General features: G+C 36.2%; 3 protein-coding genes and 1 long non-coding RNA gene across 5 annotated transcripts; 3 read left to right on the top strand and 1 right to left on the bottom strand.

Moving 5' to 3' along the window:
• Positions 1–510: 510 nt before the first annotated feature.
• LOC105136959 (uncharacterized) lies at positions 511–2,596 on the bottom strand. Its single transcript, XR_844451.1, has 3 exons — positions 2,526–2,596; positions 2,336–2,416; positions 511–1,420 (listed from the first exon to the last, which is right to left on the bottom strand). It is a non-coding gene; the product is annotated as an uncharacterized LOC105136959 (long non-coding RNA).
• Positions 2,597–2,745: 149 nt separating this feature from the next.
• Positions 2,746–5,393, top strand: LOC105136958 (SEC1 family transport protein SLY1-like). The gene is made up of 2 exons (XM_011042475.1): positions 2,746–2,934; positions 3,111–5,393. The coding sequence occupies exons 1-2, from the start codon at positions 2,904–2,906 to the stop codon at positions 4,946–4,948; spliced, it is 1,869 nt and encodes a 622-aa protein (XP_011040777.1). The 5' UTR covers positions 2,746–2,903; the 3' UTR covers positions 4,949–5,393.
• A 2,253-nt stretch (positions 5,394–7,646) lies between these two features.
• On the top strand, positions 7,647–10,258 carry LOC105136957 (isocitrate dehydrogenase [NAD] regulatory subunit 1, mitochondrial). 2 transcript variants are annotated; one of them, XM_011042474.1, is made up of 4 exons: positions 7,647–8,323; positions 8,668–8,907; positions 9,380–9,458; positions 9,646–10,258. In XM_011042474.1, the coding sequence occupies exons 1-4, from the start codon at positions 7,832–7,834 to the stop codon at positions 9,918–9,920; spliced, it is 1,086 nt and encodes a 361-aa protein (XP_011040776.1). In that variant the 5' UTR covers positions 7,647–7,831; the 3' UTR covers positions 9,921–10,258. The 2 variants fall into 2 exon arrangements, with proteins under 2 accessions (XP_011040776.1, XP_011040775.1); XM_011042473.1 differs by having other exon boundaries at positions 7,660–8,353.
• A 3,529-nt stretch (positions 10,259–13,787) lies between these two features.
• Positions 13,788–16,309, top strand: LOC105136956 (cytochrome P450 87A3-like). Its single transcript, XM_011042472.1, has 9 exons — positions 13,788–13,987; positions 14,102–14,432; positions 14,515–14,670; positions 14,749–15,006; positions 15,091–15,180; positions 15,491–15,569; positions 15,636–15,742; positions 15,835–15,962; positions 16,104–16,309. Exons 1-9 carry the CDS (start codon positions 13,788–13,790, stop codon positions 16,195–16,197), a joined length of 1,443 nt encoding a protein of 480 aa, XP_011040774.1. The 3' UTR covers positions 16,198–16,309.
• The last annotated feature ends 1,178 nt before the right edge of the window (positions 16,310–17,487 follow it).

Below are 17,487 nucleotides of genomic sequence, written 5' to 3'. Positions count from 1 at the left end.
AGAAGCTTGATATGAATACGTGATCATCCATCCATCATTCCAACCCATCATTCAAACTATAAAAAAACTCGAGTTTTCTAGCATATTAGAATCTGGAGCCTCATCAAGTCAACATCATTAACACTTTCTCCACCTTCCGGTTGCATGAATAGATCTTTATCATCCAATTCCCATAATCTCTGGATACTGTCAATTGAAAAGGAAAAAAATAAAATAAAAGCTTCAATTGCTAATGGCAAGGGCTGTCCTGCTCGGGGAGAGATGGTGGGTGTTATAGACTGAAGCCTCGCTGCAATGAAATTTTCTATAACTCGATTCCTCAACTTTGGCATATACATATGCATAAGACCCTTCATCGATCATAATTATGGAAGGAAAAATCTAAAATAAACTCAACGAATATGTTACCTTATCATGCAAAAAGAGTTCAAATAAGGGACCAAAATACCGTTATCGAAGATCTTCCATCATCTGCCCAATAGTGCTTTATAATAAGCACGAGGAAGAATGGGGAGAAAAAACTCATTGACCTTAACTCATACTTACAACCACAATTTTTAGACAACTCACTTCACATTAAGGAGAATGTGAAAACTTTTCAAGCACTACAAGTGCAGCAGGTGAGTAGATGCCCTAAAAAACAAGAATGTTATATGATTTAGACAGCTCACTTTACATTGCGAGCCTTAAAATGGGAGATTCAAAACAGATGCACCAATTTTGGCAGTGTGACTTGTTCTTGCAGATGGAGAGTAGCAGATGCGAACACTTTAATGTGGTATGTTGCTCTCTTTCAATTCCTGCACAAACTATACAGTTAGCCAGATTCTTAAATTTGCCAAGGGAGGGAAAAATCAGCAACAGTAGATTAAGAACGCCAATTACTATGGGATAAGAATTCTTTCAAGCCCTTAGAAATTGTAGCTGTCTCCTTGTTTGTACTGCCAACCTTAATATCACAGGCAAAATGAATTCAGAAAAGCATAAAATAAGAAGTTTGATACCAAACATAAAATGATATGCCCTTATGCTGCCAAGTGCCAGCTCCCTTCACAAAGGCTACACTCTCATTGCCAAATGGTTGAGTCTTTTACTCTGCCTTTTCCTTATTTATTCAGAAACTTTTGTCAAACCATCCTCTGTAACTATATCCAGCAACTTTTATTTTGGCTTCTCCGATTCTCTCCTCAAACTCTCTCATGCGTCAATTATCTCTGCAGCAGCATCCTAGAAATCTTTGGCTTTTGTTCTCTATATCGTCCACAAATGCTTCCAACAAAGCAAGGCCATAAATCAAATTACCATCCATATTCTCATGCATTCCATTCTTGCATAATTCTTGAGTAATATTTCTACCTAACATGCATAATGCTAACGCCTGCACAATTCTTCCTTGCAAATAATATTCCCAACAAAACTCCTATAGGAAACAACAATGTTCTCATCACTTCACATGCTCTCTAGTCAATTCCAAGTCACACAAAACTTCTTATTTTTTGTCCTTATGTGCTTTCACTCCAACTGGTTGCCAAGAAGCACAACTTATTATTTGTAAGTGGGGCTGTAGAAAAGGATGGATTTTGCAAAGGATAGACTATTCAGACTCTTCTGGCTCATTTTTTGGTGTTTTCTCTAACGAAATCATGAAGGATGGCCATAGATTTGAGCAGACACTTTGCTTAAATTAGTTAGCTATCCATGTCTAAAAGAACGACCAGTCTTATCTTATGGTATATAGACATAATAATGCTTGCAGAAGTTTTGGATAGTGCTCAAACATGGACAGAAAGAAAGTTTAAGTGCATAATTTTGCTGGTAATGTGAGCACTCGGCAAGGCTCTAACCTTACTTTTGCACTTTAACAGGAACCATCAACTGACATTAACCCGTGTTTTTTTTTTTTTTTTTAAAAGCTCAATTAATTCAAACCTTCCTTCTCCCCCCAAGGTTGTCATCTTCAACAGTTTCGATTATTCAAATTATCAGAAACCTTGACTTCAATAAAACAAATATAAATTATGAGCCTTCCAAGTTCTGCTGCTTATGAAATGAAAAACCTCGAGTCACAGATAATAACATCCTAAACCCCTCCAAGTCCAGGAATTCAAAGACCAGTCTGAAAAAGGCGTCACATTTTCTTTTCAAACTATAATCAGAACTGCCCTTTATTTTGTGAATTATGATAATCAGCGACACCCGCAAAAGTAGTCTAAACCCTAATAAACATCTAGCCTGTGAAAACACGATGCGAGGGAAAATTGAATGCAGATTAAAAGGATAAACATGAAAAATTGAAGCTTTTTGAGAAATGCAATCTTTACACTGAAACACATACCTTAAGGAACAATTCTCCAGCCAATTGTGCCTGAATAACACCTTCATCAGCTAATTGATAGTCTTCCTTGATCCCATTTTCCTTATAAAAAATCACCAACTGGCTAATGAACAAGCACAAAATCTTAAAAAGATATGTAGTAATACAATAAAGGAAACAATGAGACCCTTTTCATTAGGAATGCTTTTACCATAAGCCAAATTCTCCTCTACTTCCCTCTCAAAACCCCACTTCATTTGCCTGTTTCTAAAAACCAGCAAGATAACCACGCATTTATGGCTCCGTATGACTGACGTGGCAGTCACTCATTTGTCAAGACAAGTAAGAGTCAACAACGACATCAATAAAATGAGTTCCAAACATATGACGTGGTACAACTCTATTGGATAATCAAAACATCACTATAATGAACCCGAACTCGCGGAACCAACTATATATAATCAAACCCCTGTTCTCTCCATTCTTGACAGAGAGAAGCTGGCAATGAAGAGATAAATTGAAGAGAGTACAGAGTAACAAATCTGCTCTCCGAAATTTCACGAATTAAGAACTTTTTCCCCCTACTGTTATGGCTCTCAATCTGCGTCAAAAACAAACAGGTCAGTGCCTTTTCTCTCCTTTTCTTTCTCTGTCTAGATCTCTTTTAGAATTAAGCAACAACCCATTTGTTATTACTTAGATTTAAGCCCAAATAACCGTTAAAACTCTTTCCTTTTGTTAAATTTGATGTGTTTATTGAGAAGAGTTTTGAAATTTGTTTTTTTTTTGGGTACAGAATGTATAATCCGGATGCTAAATCTGAACCAACCTTTGAATGCAACTGGTACTACTAATGAAGAGGTTTACAAGATCTTGATCTATGATAAGTTTTGTCAAAATATACTATCTCCATTGATTCATGTCAAGGATCTGAGAAAACATGGGGTTACTCTTTATTTCCTTATTGATAAGGATCGAAAGCCTGTCCATGATGTCCCTGCTGTGTACTTTGTTCAGCCAAGTCAAGTTAATGTTCAGAGGATTGTTGCTGATGCGTCGCAATCGCTTTATGATAGCTTCCACCTGAATTTTTCGTCGTCCATTCCTCGTCCACTTCTTGAGGATCTTGCATCTGGGACATTGAATTCAGAGTCTATAGAAAAGATTTCAAAGGTGCATGATCAGTATTTGGAGTTTGTGACTTTGGAGAATAATTTGTTTTCGTTGGCACAGAAGTCTTGCTATGTTCAGTTGAATGATCCGTCTGCTGGTGATAGAGAGATTGAGGAGATTGTTGAGAAGGTTGCTAGTGGGTTATTTTGTGTGTTGGCAACACTTGCGGTTGTGCCAGTTATTAGGTGTCCGCGTGGTGGCCCTGCAGAGATGGTGGCATCGGTGCTGGATCAGAAGTTGAGGGATCATTTATTGTCGAAGAACAATTTGTTTACAGAAGGTGGGGGTTTTGCGAGTTCTTTTCAGAGGCCAGTTTTGTGTCTATTTGATCGGAATTTTGAATTGTCAGTGGGAATACAGCATGATTTTAGGTATCGTCCTCTTGTTCACGATGTTCTTGGCTTGAGGCTTAATAGGTTGAGCGTGCAAGGGGAAAAGGGTGGGATGAGGTCATATGAGTTGGACAGTTCTGATCCATTTTGGGTGGCAAATGGGTCTCTAGAGTTTCCTGAAGTTGCAGTGGAAATTGAGACTCAGTTGAACAAGTATAAGAAGGATGTTGATGAAGTGAATAGAAGGACTGGAGGAACTGATGGGGCTGAATTTGACGGGACAGATTTGGTCGGGAACACAAAGCATTTGATGAATGCTGTGAACTCCCTGCCTGAACTGACGGAACGGAAGCAGGTGATTGATAAACACACAAACATTGCAACTGTTTTGTTGGGTGAGATCAAGGAGAGGTCTCTTGATTCCTATGCGAAAAAAGAGAATGACATGATGGTCAGAGGAGGGATTGATCGGAATGAACTTTTGGGTGTGCTTAGAGGGAAAGGAACCAAGATGGATAAACTTAGATTTGCTATCATTTACCTTATATGTTCTGAAAGTATTAATCAATCAGAAGTGGAAGCAATTGAAACTGCTCTTAGGGAGTCTGAGGTTGATAATTGTGCATTCCAGTACGTGAAGAAAATGAAGTCCTTGAATGTTTCATTGGCATCAGCAAATTCTGCCAGTCGAAGTAACATTGTTGATTGGGCTGAAAAACTTTATGGGCAGTCAATTAGTGCTGTGACAGCTGGCGTGAAGAATTTATTATCTAGTGATAGACAGCTGGCATTAACGAGGACTGTGGAAGCTTTGATGGAGGGGAAGCCAAATCCTGAAGTTGATTCTTACCTTGTGTTTGATCCACGTGCTCCTAAGTCAGGTTCTGGTACCAGTAGCAGCCATCTGAAAGGGCCATTTAAAGAAGCTATAGTGTTTATGATTGGTGGTGGTAATTATATGGAGTATGGCAGCTTGCAAGAATTTGCACAGCGTCAGCAGCCTGTCAAGCATGTTATATATGGAACAACAGAGATTCTCACAGGAATGGAGTTTGTTGAGCAGCTTACAGTGTTGGGACAGAAGATGGGATTGGGTAGTAGTGTTGCTCCCCCTGCTCCAACCCGCTAGTGCTGGTATTTTTGTACATGCATTTTAAGGCCAGTTGTTTCATGGTTTAGGCATGAAAAAAAGGAGTTACAAATGCTTATTAAACATAAATGGATTGGTGGCAGAATATATTTTGAAGCTGGTTAATACTTGAGAATTAGGTTTTCTTCTTATTTCTTTGGTTCACGCTTTATGAAGGGTGTTTCAAATAGAACTTCGCCTTTCCTTGACAGTCTGAAAGGTTCCCTTTTATGTTCATTCAATTAAGATGGTATCTGCCATTACTAAAAAAAGGTTTTTTGATGTTCATGCAGTTATTCTTTCTCTGGTTAGAAATATATCTGCTGTTTCTTTTTTGTGAAATTTGATCGATAGAGAATCATTTGTTAGTTTAATCCCTATACCAATATGTATGAATTTATATTGTTCCAAATTTGTTAGATAATGAAGCGAGTGCTTGATAATTGCATGTGTGAGCAACCTGTCTTTTGATGCTTGACTTCTAGCATATCTTTCAGCTTGCGATATAAACCAGCCAGAAATCAATCCTCATCATCAAAAATCTGTCACAATTCATGACCAATAGCATATGGTTTTGCCATGCTTATCTTTTAATTCAACCTTCCGTTATCTGATCTTGTGTTAGATGAATTAGGCGTTGGGCAACAGAGGTTTGCCATTTTCCTGCCAACGTTGAACGAAATAGCTACCGATGACCAGTAGTGGGGGTTTCTTCACTGTACATTTCATTGTCTTCCATTGTCCTGCAAAAGTTGGAGGGCCACCGAATTTACACGCTCCATGCGATTAATGTGTAGTACTGATTCAGGTCAATGAGCTCTCCTAACCATTGCCTGTAGTTTTAAAATGCTCAAATATCCGATCACTTTCCAAGACGAACTGTTGAGGGGGGAGTTTGCCAAACTAAGAAACCTGATGTAATGTAAGGTCATTTACAGGCAATTATGAAATTCATTGATGCAGATTGATTGACCATCCTGCTATGGACAGACAAGGCAACAGGTAATGGTATGATAGGTGTAACTTACACAGGAAATATTCAAAATTGAAATCCTAATCTACCATAATGTCTCGCACAACATGATGAATTGCTCCTCCACCTTGTACTGTAACAATTTTTAGGTCCCAACTTTCCTCTACGAGTCCATTTCGGTATTGAGATGTTTGGGAATTGGGATGTTGATCATCCATCCGCTATTCCCATTTCAGTTTAAAAACTGGAAAATCGGGAGGAATTGAATCATAACCAATTCATGCTATATAGCATTTGGTTACTGTGTTGAGGCGGAGATATGTATTTCTTTTATTTTAAAAGTATACAAATTCATTTAAAAAAACTATTATCATAGATTTATTTTATATTTCTGTTTTTTAACAAAAAAAAAACATTTATGTCATTTCTGTATCTATCCATTCTGGCCCAGGATACAAACCAAACCAAACATAACCTGTAAATAGATGTTAACATGCAGTATTATGTAATCAGAATCAGTATTTCTGTAAAAAAAAAAAGAAGAAAAAAGATAATTCTAAAATCAATGAAGGTGAATTTTATCTCAACTCTGTTCAACAAAATTAGAGTTGAAACACTACATCAGCACAAGCAAATAATTACCTTAGGCCTAGTTTGTTTAATGAAAAGTAATTTTTTAAAAATTAGTTTTTAAATGTTTTTTGTGTTTATTTGTTATTAAAAAAATAACCAATAAAAAACACTTTTCAGTTAAAAAACGGAAAATATTTTTTGAAAATTATGAAAAATTTAGAAATGTCATGTTAAATTTGGTCCTCGAACTTTTAATTGTTATATATTTTTTATTTTGAATATTTGTTTTTCAATTTAATCCCTTAGAATTTAATTTTTATATTAACTTTTGTCTTTATTTTTATAATTGTTATTTTTTTCCCTTATTATTTTTTAGTTGAAATTTTTTATTTATTAAATTTTATCCTCATTCTTTTGATTCTTACTTATTTTATTTGAAATAATTTATGAAATAATTATTATTATTATTATTTTAATTTCTTTATCTTTCAATTTTTTTTATTTATTGGATTTGAACTCTATTGTTTTGATTATTATTTATTTTATTTGAGATAATTTATGAAACTATATTTTATTCAATTTTATTCTCATTTAACTTTTTAATTTATAAGATTTGTTCCTTATTATTTTAATAAATTAAAATAAAATAAAATATTAATAAGTTATTTTCCAGCTTATTTTTCATGATACAATTAAATACTGAAAAGTATTTTTCAATTTATTTTTCATTATACTATTAAATATAAAAAAATAATTTATTTTTTTAAAATTTACTTTTTTAAAATTTACTTTTCAAAAAAAACTATTTTTCAAATAAAAAAAAACCTTAATGTAAAACTTAGCAAGAAAATCATTGTTTTTGCATTTTATTTTAGGCATATCAATATCCATCAATTAGGTTCTAAATGTTTCATACAATTCTCAATTCAATCCTTTAATCAATATTTAATTATTTTTTGTCAATTATTTTCCAATATATCTCATAAAATATTCACATCAGACATAAAACGTTAACAAATACTGATAGGCACTTAACTGCAAACCACCTCAAGCGTTTTAGACCCACCTGATAAGATCTTTTTGTTTTGGTATTAAATTGAGAATAAATATATAATCAGGGACTGAAATTGGAATTTTCCCTGATCTCTTCACTACTCTCCTCCAGAATTTCCCTCCTTTCTACCCCTTGAATGGCCTCAAAACCCTAATTTCAAAAATCAAACCCAACAAAAGCCTTAATTTCCCTACTCTTTTCTCTCCCCTTGAATGGCCTCAAAATCCTAATTTCAAAAATCAAACCCAACAAAAAACCTAATTTCCCAATTCCCAGACCCTCCATGGCTCGCCGGTCTTTTTCACTCCTCAAAACCCTAACCAAGCCCACCACCTCCTTCTCTCTAACCCCCACCCCAACCTCCCGATCCGTCACCTACATGCCGCGACCCGGCGACGGAGCACCACGCGCAGTCACCCTCATCCCCGGCGATGGGATCGGGCCTTTAGTCACCGACGCAGTAGAACAGGTAATGAGCGCGATGCACGCACCGGTTTACTTCGAGAAGTACGAAGTCCACGGCGACATGAATCGCTTTCCGGCAGAAGTAATCGAGTCGATTAAGAAAAACAAAGTTTGTCTGAAAGGTGGACTGAAGACTCCGGTCGGCGGTGGTGTCAGCTCGCTGAATGTGTCGCTAAGGAAGGAATTGGATTTGTATGCTTCGCTGGTGAATTGCTTTAATCTGCCAGGGTTACCCACACGGCACGAAAATGTTGACATTGTTGTTATTAGAGAGAATACTGAAGGGGAATACTCTGGGCTTGAGCATGAGGTGGTTCCTGGTGTTGTTGAAAGCCTTAAAGTAATTTACTTTTTTTGATGTAGTGAATTGTTTTGTGTGTTTATTGTGTTAATTGTTAATTAATGTTAATGATTTTTTGATTCTATCGTTAATGAAGAATATGTGGGACCTACAAAAGGGATACTTTAATTGATACTCTCTACAGTTTGCTTATTCAAGTTTGAGTTTTTAGGAAGAGAGAAATGTTATAAAAATTAATTTGATGATTATTTTTTGTTTCGTGTTTGATCAATAACATTGTTCTGTGTGAGTGATGCAATTGTTTTTTTTTTTTTTCTAATTATGGTGTGTTGATGATGACATTGTGTTTTCAGGTGATAACGAAGTTTTGTTCGGAGAGAATTGCAAAATATGCATTTGAATATGCTTATTTGAATAATAGGAAGCAGGTGACAGCGGTGCATAAGGCAAATATTATGAAACTTGCTGATGGGTTGTTTTTGGAGTCTTGTAGAGAGGTTGCAACAAAATATCCGAGTATTAAGTATAGTGAGATTATTGTGGATAATTGCTGTATGCAGCTGGTATCGAAACCTGAGCAATTTGATGTGATGGTAAGTGTTTTTTATTGAAACTTCATTGATTATTGCTTGAATTAGAGTCTGTGATGTTATACATTGTTAGTTGATTCCTTGTGTATTTATGTTGTTGGTGTGCAACTTTGGTTTTGTTAGCAGTGGAATGAGTCTGTTGTTCAGTGGCAGGTATTCATATAGTTAGGGGAAAATTCCTCTCGCTATTGAACGTGGCAACATGTTTATCAATGAATGTATATGCATCGAGTTTCAGATTGTGATGGATGGTTGATGCTCTGTAGTCCGTTGATGGAATACAAGGATACTAAAACTATAATGTAAAATAATCGAGAATTGTACTTGTAGTTTTACCTTTACATATCTCCTCACCGAGCTTCTTGCAGTAGCTACAGTCTCCTGATACATGGTCTTGTGTATGCTTGATTGTTACTGACTCGATTAGCACTCTTGACCTTTTCAATATTAAAAACCTGTATTATTTTCTGCACAGGTTACTCCTAATCTTTATGGCAATCTTGTGGCAAATACGGCAGCTGGTATAGCTGGAGGCACTGGTGTCATGCCAGGAGGTATGACTTTGGTTACAAGTTCTAATTCTGCAAAAGATTTTTCCCCACCTTCTTTAACAAGTTATAAGTTAAGGAATCCTAATCATGAAGCTGTTAGGAGCTTCATAGTTTCAAGTCCTTTGGACCTTTTCTGTTATTATCAGCTCTATAAGCTTGCCTCGTCATGTTGTTTTTGGAAAAACTACAGGTAATGTGGGAGCTGATTATGCTGTTTTTGAGCAAGGTGCTTCTGCTGGAAATGTGGGAAAAGAAAAAATGGTGGAACAAAAGAAGGCAAATCCAGTGGCTTTGCTCCTCTCATCTGCCATGATGTTGAGACACCTCCAGTTTCCTTCATTTGCTGATAGGCTTGAGACTGCAGTGAAGCGTGTAATATCTGAGGGGAAGTGTCGAACCAAAGACCTTGGTGGAGACAGCACCACACAAGAGGTGGTTGATGCTGTCATTGCTAATCTGGACTGATACTGGGAATTCTGCCTCCATTTTCAGCCATTATTTCATACAATAATGTCTTCCTGAGCAAGTATCATGTTACTGTTCTTTTTTTCCCCTTTTTGCTGCTATACAAGTTAATACCAGTCTTCCGCATGAGATGATCATAGGGTAATACTATTCTTCTTGTTTCTTTCTTTTTGCCTTTTTCTCCTTCCAAATAAGTTGAGCTCTTTTCTTTTTTGGTTGTGTGGGGATCAAGGAACGTAGTACTTGAGAACTTACCCCTTATTGTACAGTTGAATGAAAAGTTCTACATTTGTATCATCCATTTCAGGTATTTTTCAGAATACACTAGTTCATAGAGCTGTTCCTGCGGGTCAGATTAAAAAAAAATGTAAAAAATGTCATGACTGTAAGAACTATTTAGTATTTTTATGAAATATGACCCGGGGGGTCAATTTTGAAATCTACTTGCTTATCTATTTTTTAAATTTAAATTTAAAAATAAATTATATTGGAGCTGTTAAAATGATCTAGTTGATATAATAGATCAAGTCTGAATATGACTTGGAATATAACTCGGATAATTGATAAAAAAAAGCATGGTGTAGTTCCTCCTACTAAGAAATTGGATAATGAAAATTGTTGTATCATATGAAAACAGCGGGATGACCAAATTTCCTTGTTGGATTTAGATTCGGTACCTATATAGTCCATCCATTATTGGAATCCTGAGCTCTGGAACAAGCAATCGGTCGTAGTTTTCAAAGGCAGGCACGCTATTAAACTGCCTCAACATAGGACCATAACCTAGTGATGTTTTTATGAAAGTGTTTTTCAAAGTATAAAAATTGTATCTTTTCTTAATTATTTTATTTCTGATATTAGTATATCAGAAACATATAAAAAAATTACTTAAAAAATATCAATTTAATTTTTTTAGAAGAAAAGCAAGTGAGTTGAACGGAAAAAACACCTGCCCTAGTCTGAACAATATGGCTATCATTAGGTTGAGCTTATATAACGTGGTGTTTTAAGCATAAATTATCAACAGAAATAGATTATTAGATGGGAAGATTAATTTATGCCAAATCCAAAATGTTAGAGTGATAGAAATTGAAACCACATGGAACTCCACTGCCATTCAAGGTATTGAGTCATTAACAGGGCTTTTGAACTTTACGACTTGTATTTAAAATCAGACACACATGGAAATTATATATAAGCAGGGGATAAGGAGCAATTATGTCTTCATAAGAAAGAGGAAGCGACTTCATCAAATATTACTAAACTTATTTAATAAGAAAAATAGAGAACTGATTATTGAATGGTTCTTGAACGGCGGAAGTATGTTTTGATTTGAGAAATCAATCAAAACAATCGACTGATTATTGATTTGTTAACAAGTGAAACAATTTTGTGACGTTCTTGGTGAATTTGTAATTATAATTTGGAAGGCACGTTCATCAAACTCTATGATTCCGTTATTATCTAGGCAGTTCTACAAGGATGAACTCTACTATTCAATGGCCATCTTTGGGGCAAGCAGAAGTCTCTTCTGAAGCCTTTTAACTCTATCCATAGATTCCTTCCTACCACAGCCATGCCAAAACATCTGATATCTTACGAGCCTTTCCAACCTTCTTGAATTAGTGCCCCCGGGGTTCTCATTCACAAATATCTCCCTGGCATTGTTTTGGATCACATTGGCTCCTTGCCCCCTTAAGAAAACGTTTCTTCCTCAAGTAGAAGATGACTGAACTCTACGCGCATGGCCGTGCCAGGCATCTGTACTGGAAGTGAAAAATTCTACTTCACAGGTAAATCTCAAGCTCATACCTTACTAGTGTTCTTGTCTTGTTCAGTATAGATATATGACAAAGCACATTACTACTTGTCTTGTTCTTGTTCTTTCCCCTTGAACATTCCCGGTGCAAAATTCAACAAATGTTTACAGGTAATGGAATTTCATAAAAACAAAGGTAGATAGATTCAGGGTCAAGATTAATGCAAGTATATTATAATTTGTGAATCTCCCTTTCTATTGTTTCCAAGCTGCAAATTCTTTGATTATAAAATAAAAGACATGGTGGAGCAGGAGATAGACAGGAGACGTACGTCACCTGAGAAGTATCATCGACAAGATCTACTCAGTCAAGTCCTTGAAGATATGGATGAAGAGAAATTCTTGAACGAGGACATGACAATCCACCTCGTGCTCTCGTTTTTGATAGTCAAGGGAGAATCCATTTCAACATCACTTACATTAGTTTTTCGAGCTCCTTGTAGACAATCCATCAGTGCTTCAAGAGCTGACAGTATGCAGATTTGCGTGTGTGTCAATGACTTGTACACAACAGGTTTTTTTTCTGATTCTATTTCTTTGCTCTTCTTAAAGCAATCCAAGTATTTTAGCATGCTTTTTGCTGGTGGAAATCACAGGTCGTCAATGAAATTCTCAGGATAGAAAATCCTGCATCTGGGTTGTTGAGAAGGGTAGTGAAAGGTATTCATTTTGAAGGCATATTTGCTATTACAATTTAGTTCAATCTCTTCATTTCGGACTGAAAAACCACTCAGTCTCTTTCCTTTTCTCGTTGCTTCTTTTGTTCCTTGTGCAACTTAATTGCCCTATCAGCATCTAAATCTCCATTTTCTTTCACTGATTGATAATAATAATAATGTCGGCTTGGTTTGCATCACATGCAGAAGTCGGAATTGCTATTAGTTGTGGTCTCTAGGTTTGACAGGAAAAGAAATAAACTTCTTATCTGGATTCGTGAAACTAGCCTAAAAATAATACTAACCCTGCGCGAAAAACTGCGTACATGTTACCTTTGGGATCTGTTTTTCGGAGAACGGGTGAACATCCAGAGAGTACCTGGGACAGAATAAGTACTGAAGGGTCTCTTCAATGGAACCTGGGGGGAGAACTGCATTGCATTTTGGGTGTCTCTATTTCAATATCCAGTGAGTCCAGCATATGAGTAGCAGTCCCACAGCAAATGACTCTGATATCACCCATTCCCACACCCACATTTGTAATGCAATTAACGTTAGCTTTAAGTATTTGGGGCGGTGGAGGCTAAGCTGGAACAAGGACACAGAGAAAAGGAAGATTGTTGTTCAATGGATAACTGTGCATACTTCTTCCTATATATAGGAATGCAGGCTCTAGTCAATTAATAGTAACAGAAAATAAATTAATAAGTAGAGTTAAACTTGCCTGGTTTATTTTATTTATATCTGTGTTGGGACTATATGCATCTAGAGATAAAATTCTGAAAAACAATTGCGAGATCCAATAATACATTGGGGTGGAGGAGGAACTAAACTCTTTAGAACTCAAACTGTGTTAACAAATTATCAACTATCAAATTCAATGATAAGAAAATAGAGCTTAACTTTAGAGATGATATTATCTTACGTAGAATTTTCTGGTAAGCTAAGCTTTACCCTTTCTAAAAAGAAATTGCAGACTGCTTTTTTTCTGCTTGCAAGTTTTTCCAGCTCATACAACAGGTTCAGCATTCAGAAGAAGTTGAAATCGTAAGAAAGAGACTAACAGCAGCTCCGCCACTCATTTTAGACGGCAAGAAGATTCTGAATGCTGAAACTGCCAACACTTAAATCAAGATTCTTAATTGTACTTTTAGTTCCAGGACGAAAAAGATTAACATCAATAACAAAGTAAACATTCTATCCAAGAAGTGTCACCATAAAACTCAATGTCCGGATTTTTTTTTAAATTATCTGTGAGTCTGTCTGATTCACTTGTTTTTAGTTTGATCCATTCGGCACTTTGCCTCTTTAAGAGCTGCAGATTGATCAGTATATTAGATATGAACATAACTTGTCAGTTCTTTCACCTTTGCTTCAATATCAAAGTAAAAAATGTGGACAATTGGGTTGTGTGTTATCGCATTGCTAGTCATATATTGTACTCATTTGGTTAGAAAATGGAAGAATCCTAGCTGCAATGGTGTTCTCCCACCTGGTTCCATGGGCTTGCCTCTCATTGGAGAGACCCTTCATTTGATCATTCCAAGTTATTCTCTAGACCTTCATCCGTTTATCAAGAAGAGGATTCAAAGGTAATATGTTGCTGTGATTCCTTTGTACTTGTCTTTGATTTTTATGGCATTCTGAAGGCTAGCTTGTGGGATTTGCTTATTCAATCTCTACCTAACTGGTATTTCCAATTTCAGATTTGGACCCATTTTTCGAACGAACATCTTTGGCCGACCTGTTGTGGTATCGACCGATCCCGAACTCAACCATCTCATCCTCCAACAAGAAGGAAAATTGGTAGAGATGTGGTATTTAGACACATTTTCCAAGCTTTTCAATCAAGAGGGTGAATCTAGGACAAGTGCAGTTGGAGTCATTCATAAGTATATCAGAAGTTTATCCTTGACTCACTTTGGCGTCGAAACACTTAAGAAAGGCTTGCTTCCTGAAATAGAAGACATGATTAAGAAAACCCTGCAAATGTGGTCAGCTCAAGAATCTATTGAAGTGAAATACGGCTCTGCAGTTGTAAGTTCTAGGACCACTTAATACATGCCTTTTGTATTATCCATTAATGTTGTTCTGTTCTTGATATATACCCTTCTTGCAGATGGTTTTCAGTTATATTGCGAAGCACATGTTTGGTTATGATGATTCTGAAAACACATCTGAAGATAAGATAAGCGAAAAATTCACCAAAATATCAGAGTTTCTTATGTCCATCCCCTTGAATATTCCTGGCACTACATACCATAAATGTTTAAAGGTACTCTGAAAGAATGGAGAGAGAGAAGAACTTGTTCTTTTCATGGTAATACACGTGGTAACCAATCTATTTGTTCAGGACCGAGAGAAGGCAACCGAGTTTTTGAAAGATAAACTAGAGAAGAGACGCAACTCGCCAGATATGTATCGAGGAGATTTGCTTGATCAGGTCATTGCTGACTTGAACAAGGAGGATAAAGAGAAGTTCTTATCAGATGATTTCATTATTACAGTGATCTTTGGATTGTTATTTGCTGGCTTCGAGTCAGTCTCGAAAATACTGACGTTAACTCTTAAGTTGCTAGCAGACCACCCTTCAGTGTTACAGGAACTGATAGTGAGTGTTACAATCGTAAATTAGCAGTCTTCAGATTAGAACTTGGTATTTACATGGTTATAACATCAGCAATATGTTTTGCAGGCTGAGCATGAGGGAATCCTGAAAAATAGACGAAATTCAGATCCCGTGCTCACATGGGATGAGTACAAATCAATGACTTCTACGCTTCAAGTAAATACTCTGATATAGTGTTATTAAACCCTCCTTTTCCCGCGAGTCAATCAAGTGACTGGCTGATAGGAGACCTGGCTCGGGTTGGGTTTCATATTGAATCAGGTGGGAGTTGATCTAGTCGACATGGCGAGTCAACTCTCAACCCGATTGCCCTGTCAAAACCCAACTAGATCTGGATTGACCCATGTTGACCCATACAACCCATGACCCAGCCTCGGGCTGGGCCTGGTTTTGTACTATGGTATGATCTCCTTACAACTATTGTATGTTCATTCATCTTACATCTGCTAGGTTTTGAAAATTTCAGGTTATCAACGAATCGCTAAGGTTGGGGAATGGTGCACCTGGATTATTAAGAAGAGTATTGAAAGACATTGAATTTAAAGGTATGATTTTTTTTTATGACTGTTGTTTAGATATTTGCAGTGTTACTCCAAATGAGTGTTTTTCAGGATTTACAATTCCTGCCGGTTGGATCATAATGGCTGTCACTTCTGCTTCTCATTTGAACCCTGACGTCTACAAGGATCCACTCGCATTCAATCCAGCACGTTGGAAGGTAGTAAATAATCTTTGATCATTAAAAAGAGAAAGGGAATCGATGGATTCTTAACAAATGACCCTTTCTTTTAATCTGCAAATGGAACACAGGACATGGACCCGTATCTTGTATCCAAGAATTTCATGCCTTTTAGTGGGGGAACTAGGCAGTGTGCAGGGGCAGAATTCAGTAAATTGCTCATGGCCACCTTTCTCCATGTCCTGCTCACCAAATATGAGTATGTTCCTGTTTCTTTCCTTCCCTTTTAGTGGCATTTGCTTTTGTTTGTTATAAGACAGGACCACGTTGCATGCTTCTGCTCAGGTTTTTGTAGCAGGATTGTAAATGGCTTTTCTGGATTTGAATTTCTTAATCACAGATGGACCAGAATCAAGGGAGGACGAGTTGTTCGAGGTCCTATGTTAGCTTTTCGAGACGGATTTCACGTTAAATTCTCACCAAATCATAATTGAAGACATTAGTATTTCAGGCAATGAGATACAAGAACTTGTAAAGTGGAATTAGCTTATCAGGAAATGTGATTCTGATGATGTTCTTGTTTCCTCAGCTTGTGCTTGCTTAAGATGTTCCTGATTGCTTGAGCCATTTGCTTGAAATCAAAGGGCTTTGCATTTATATATTTTACTAACAATTTTTTTAAATGAAAAAAAAAAAACTCAGGAATGATTAATTAATGATCATGTTCACAAAAATCAAGTGATTATAAAGATGTTAAAAGAAATTAACGACACGATCACCCTATTTATGGTCGGGTTCAAGCCCAGATTAGGAAAATATACCCGGCTCCAATTATAAGCCGAGATGAAATTCAGGCCTAGCATTATGGCCTGATGGCAGCTGAAGAATATCCCATCCATGTCTAGCCCTAACTCAATCCTCTTTTTCTTTTTTTTTTGAAAAAACTATAAACTTTTTTTTATTTTTCTGTGTGCTGAACGTCAATTGAGAGTGTGAAGCTTATATTTCTTCGATCCACCAATTCAATTGTTATACTCGGGAAAATTAAGAAGAACTTTATTTTTTTAATAAATAAAAAAATAGTTAGCGCGTGCCACTATATTCGTGGCTAGTATTTTTAGATCAAATCTAATTTAATTTAATATTAAATAAATAAATAAATATTATTTTCAAATAAAAAATTTTAAATATTAAGTTAATTCTTGTATAAGTTTTAACCATAAAACCTGAATTATACTAAGTTTCGGGTTAACCGTCATCATGTAAATATTTGTTTTATTACATTCTGGAAAACCTAATTGAATCCCTATTGGCTAGAGTATGTATCAATTCTCAATTAAGCCCGGAGCAAACGTTTCTCAACTGGATCCTCCAGTCAAATATCTTTTAGCAGAAATTAAAAGAAGGACCCAATTGAGAAGAGCTTGATACATTAGGGACTAAATTGATAAAAAATCATGTTGTGGGACTTAACTGATGATGAAGTAATATTATAGGAAGTTAGTTCGAGGTTTCCCCAGGAAGCTTAGCTTTCTGACAGTGATGGAACTAGACTGAACAGCGAGCACGATAGAGATGACATTTGTTGAAAATAGGCTAAACTCAAGTGTGGTCACGATGAATGGTTTTGACCTCATATATTATTGCAACGTGTTCATGGTGCCCTAAAAAAATAAAAAAAAGATTAAAAATCACAAAAGTAAAATTGAAGCTTTGAGAGATAAGGAGGAGGTAAAAAGCAAAGAAAACCACCGTTTTTAAACTCCAATTGCGGATTTTGGTGA

This window comes from Populus euphratica, unplaced genomic scaffold, assembly GCF_000495115.2.
Source record: "Populus euphratica unplaced genomic scaffold, PopEup_1.0 scaffold61.1, whole genome shotgun sequence".
Taxonomy (NCBI): domain Eukaryota; kingdom Viridiplantae; phylum Streptophyta; class Magnoliopsida; order Malpighiales; family Salicaceae; genus Populus; species Populus euphratica.
This window is presented reverse-complemented; position numbering and strand designations above follow the sequence as displayed.

Bases quoted from the DNA above. Each gene is read 5' to 3' on its own strand.
- LOC105136957 (XM_011042473.1), top strand. From the start codon at position 7,832: ATGGCTCGCCGGTCTTTTTCACTCCTCAAAACCCTAACCAAGCCCACC. The intron at 8,354-8,667 runs GTAATTTACTTT...TTGTGTTTTCAG, and splicing joins GTGTTGTTGAAAGCCTTAAA to GTGATAACGAAGTTTTGTTC. The intron at 8,908-9,379 runs GTAAGTGTTTTT...TTTTCTGCACAG, and splicing joins CTGAGCAATTTGATGTGATG to GTTACTCCTAATCTTTATGG.
- LOC105136958 (XM_011042475.1), top strand. From the start codon at position 2,904: ATGGCTCTCAATCTGCGTCAAAAACAAACAG. The intron at 2,935-3,110 runs GTCAGTGCCTTT...TTTTGGGTACAG, and splicing joins TCTGCGTCAAAAACAAACAG to AATGTATAATCCGGATGCTA.
- LOC105136956 (XM_011042472.1), top strand. From the start codon at position 13,788: ATGTGGACAATTGGGTTGTGTGTTATCGCATTGCTAGTCATATATTGT. The intron at 15,743-15,834 runs GTAGTAAATAAT...AATGGAACACAG, and splicing joins TCAATCCAGCACGTTGGAAG to GACATGGACCCGTATCTTGT. The intron at 15,963-16,103 runs GTATGTTCCTGT...TCTTAATCACAG, and splicing joins GTCCTGCTCACCAAATATGA to ATGGACCAGAATCAAGGGAG.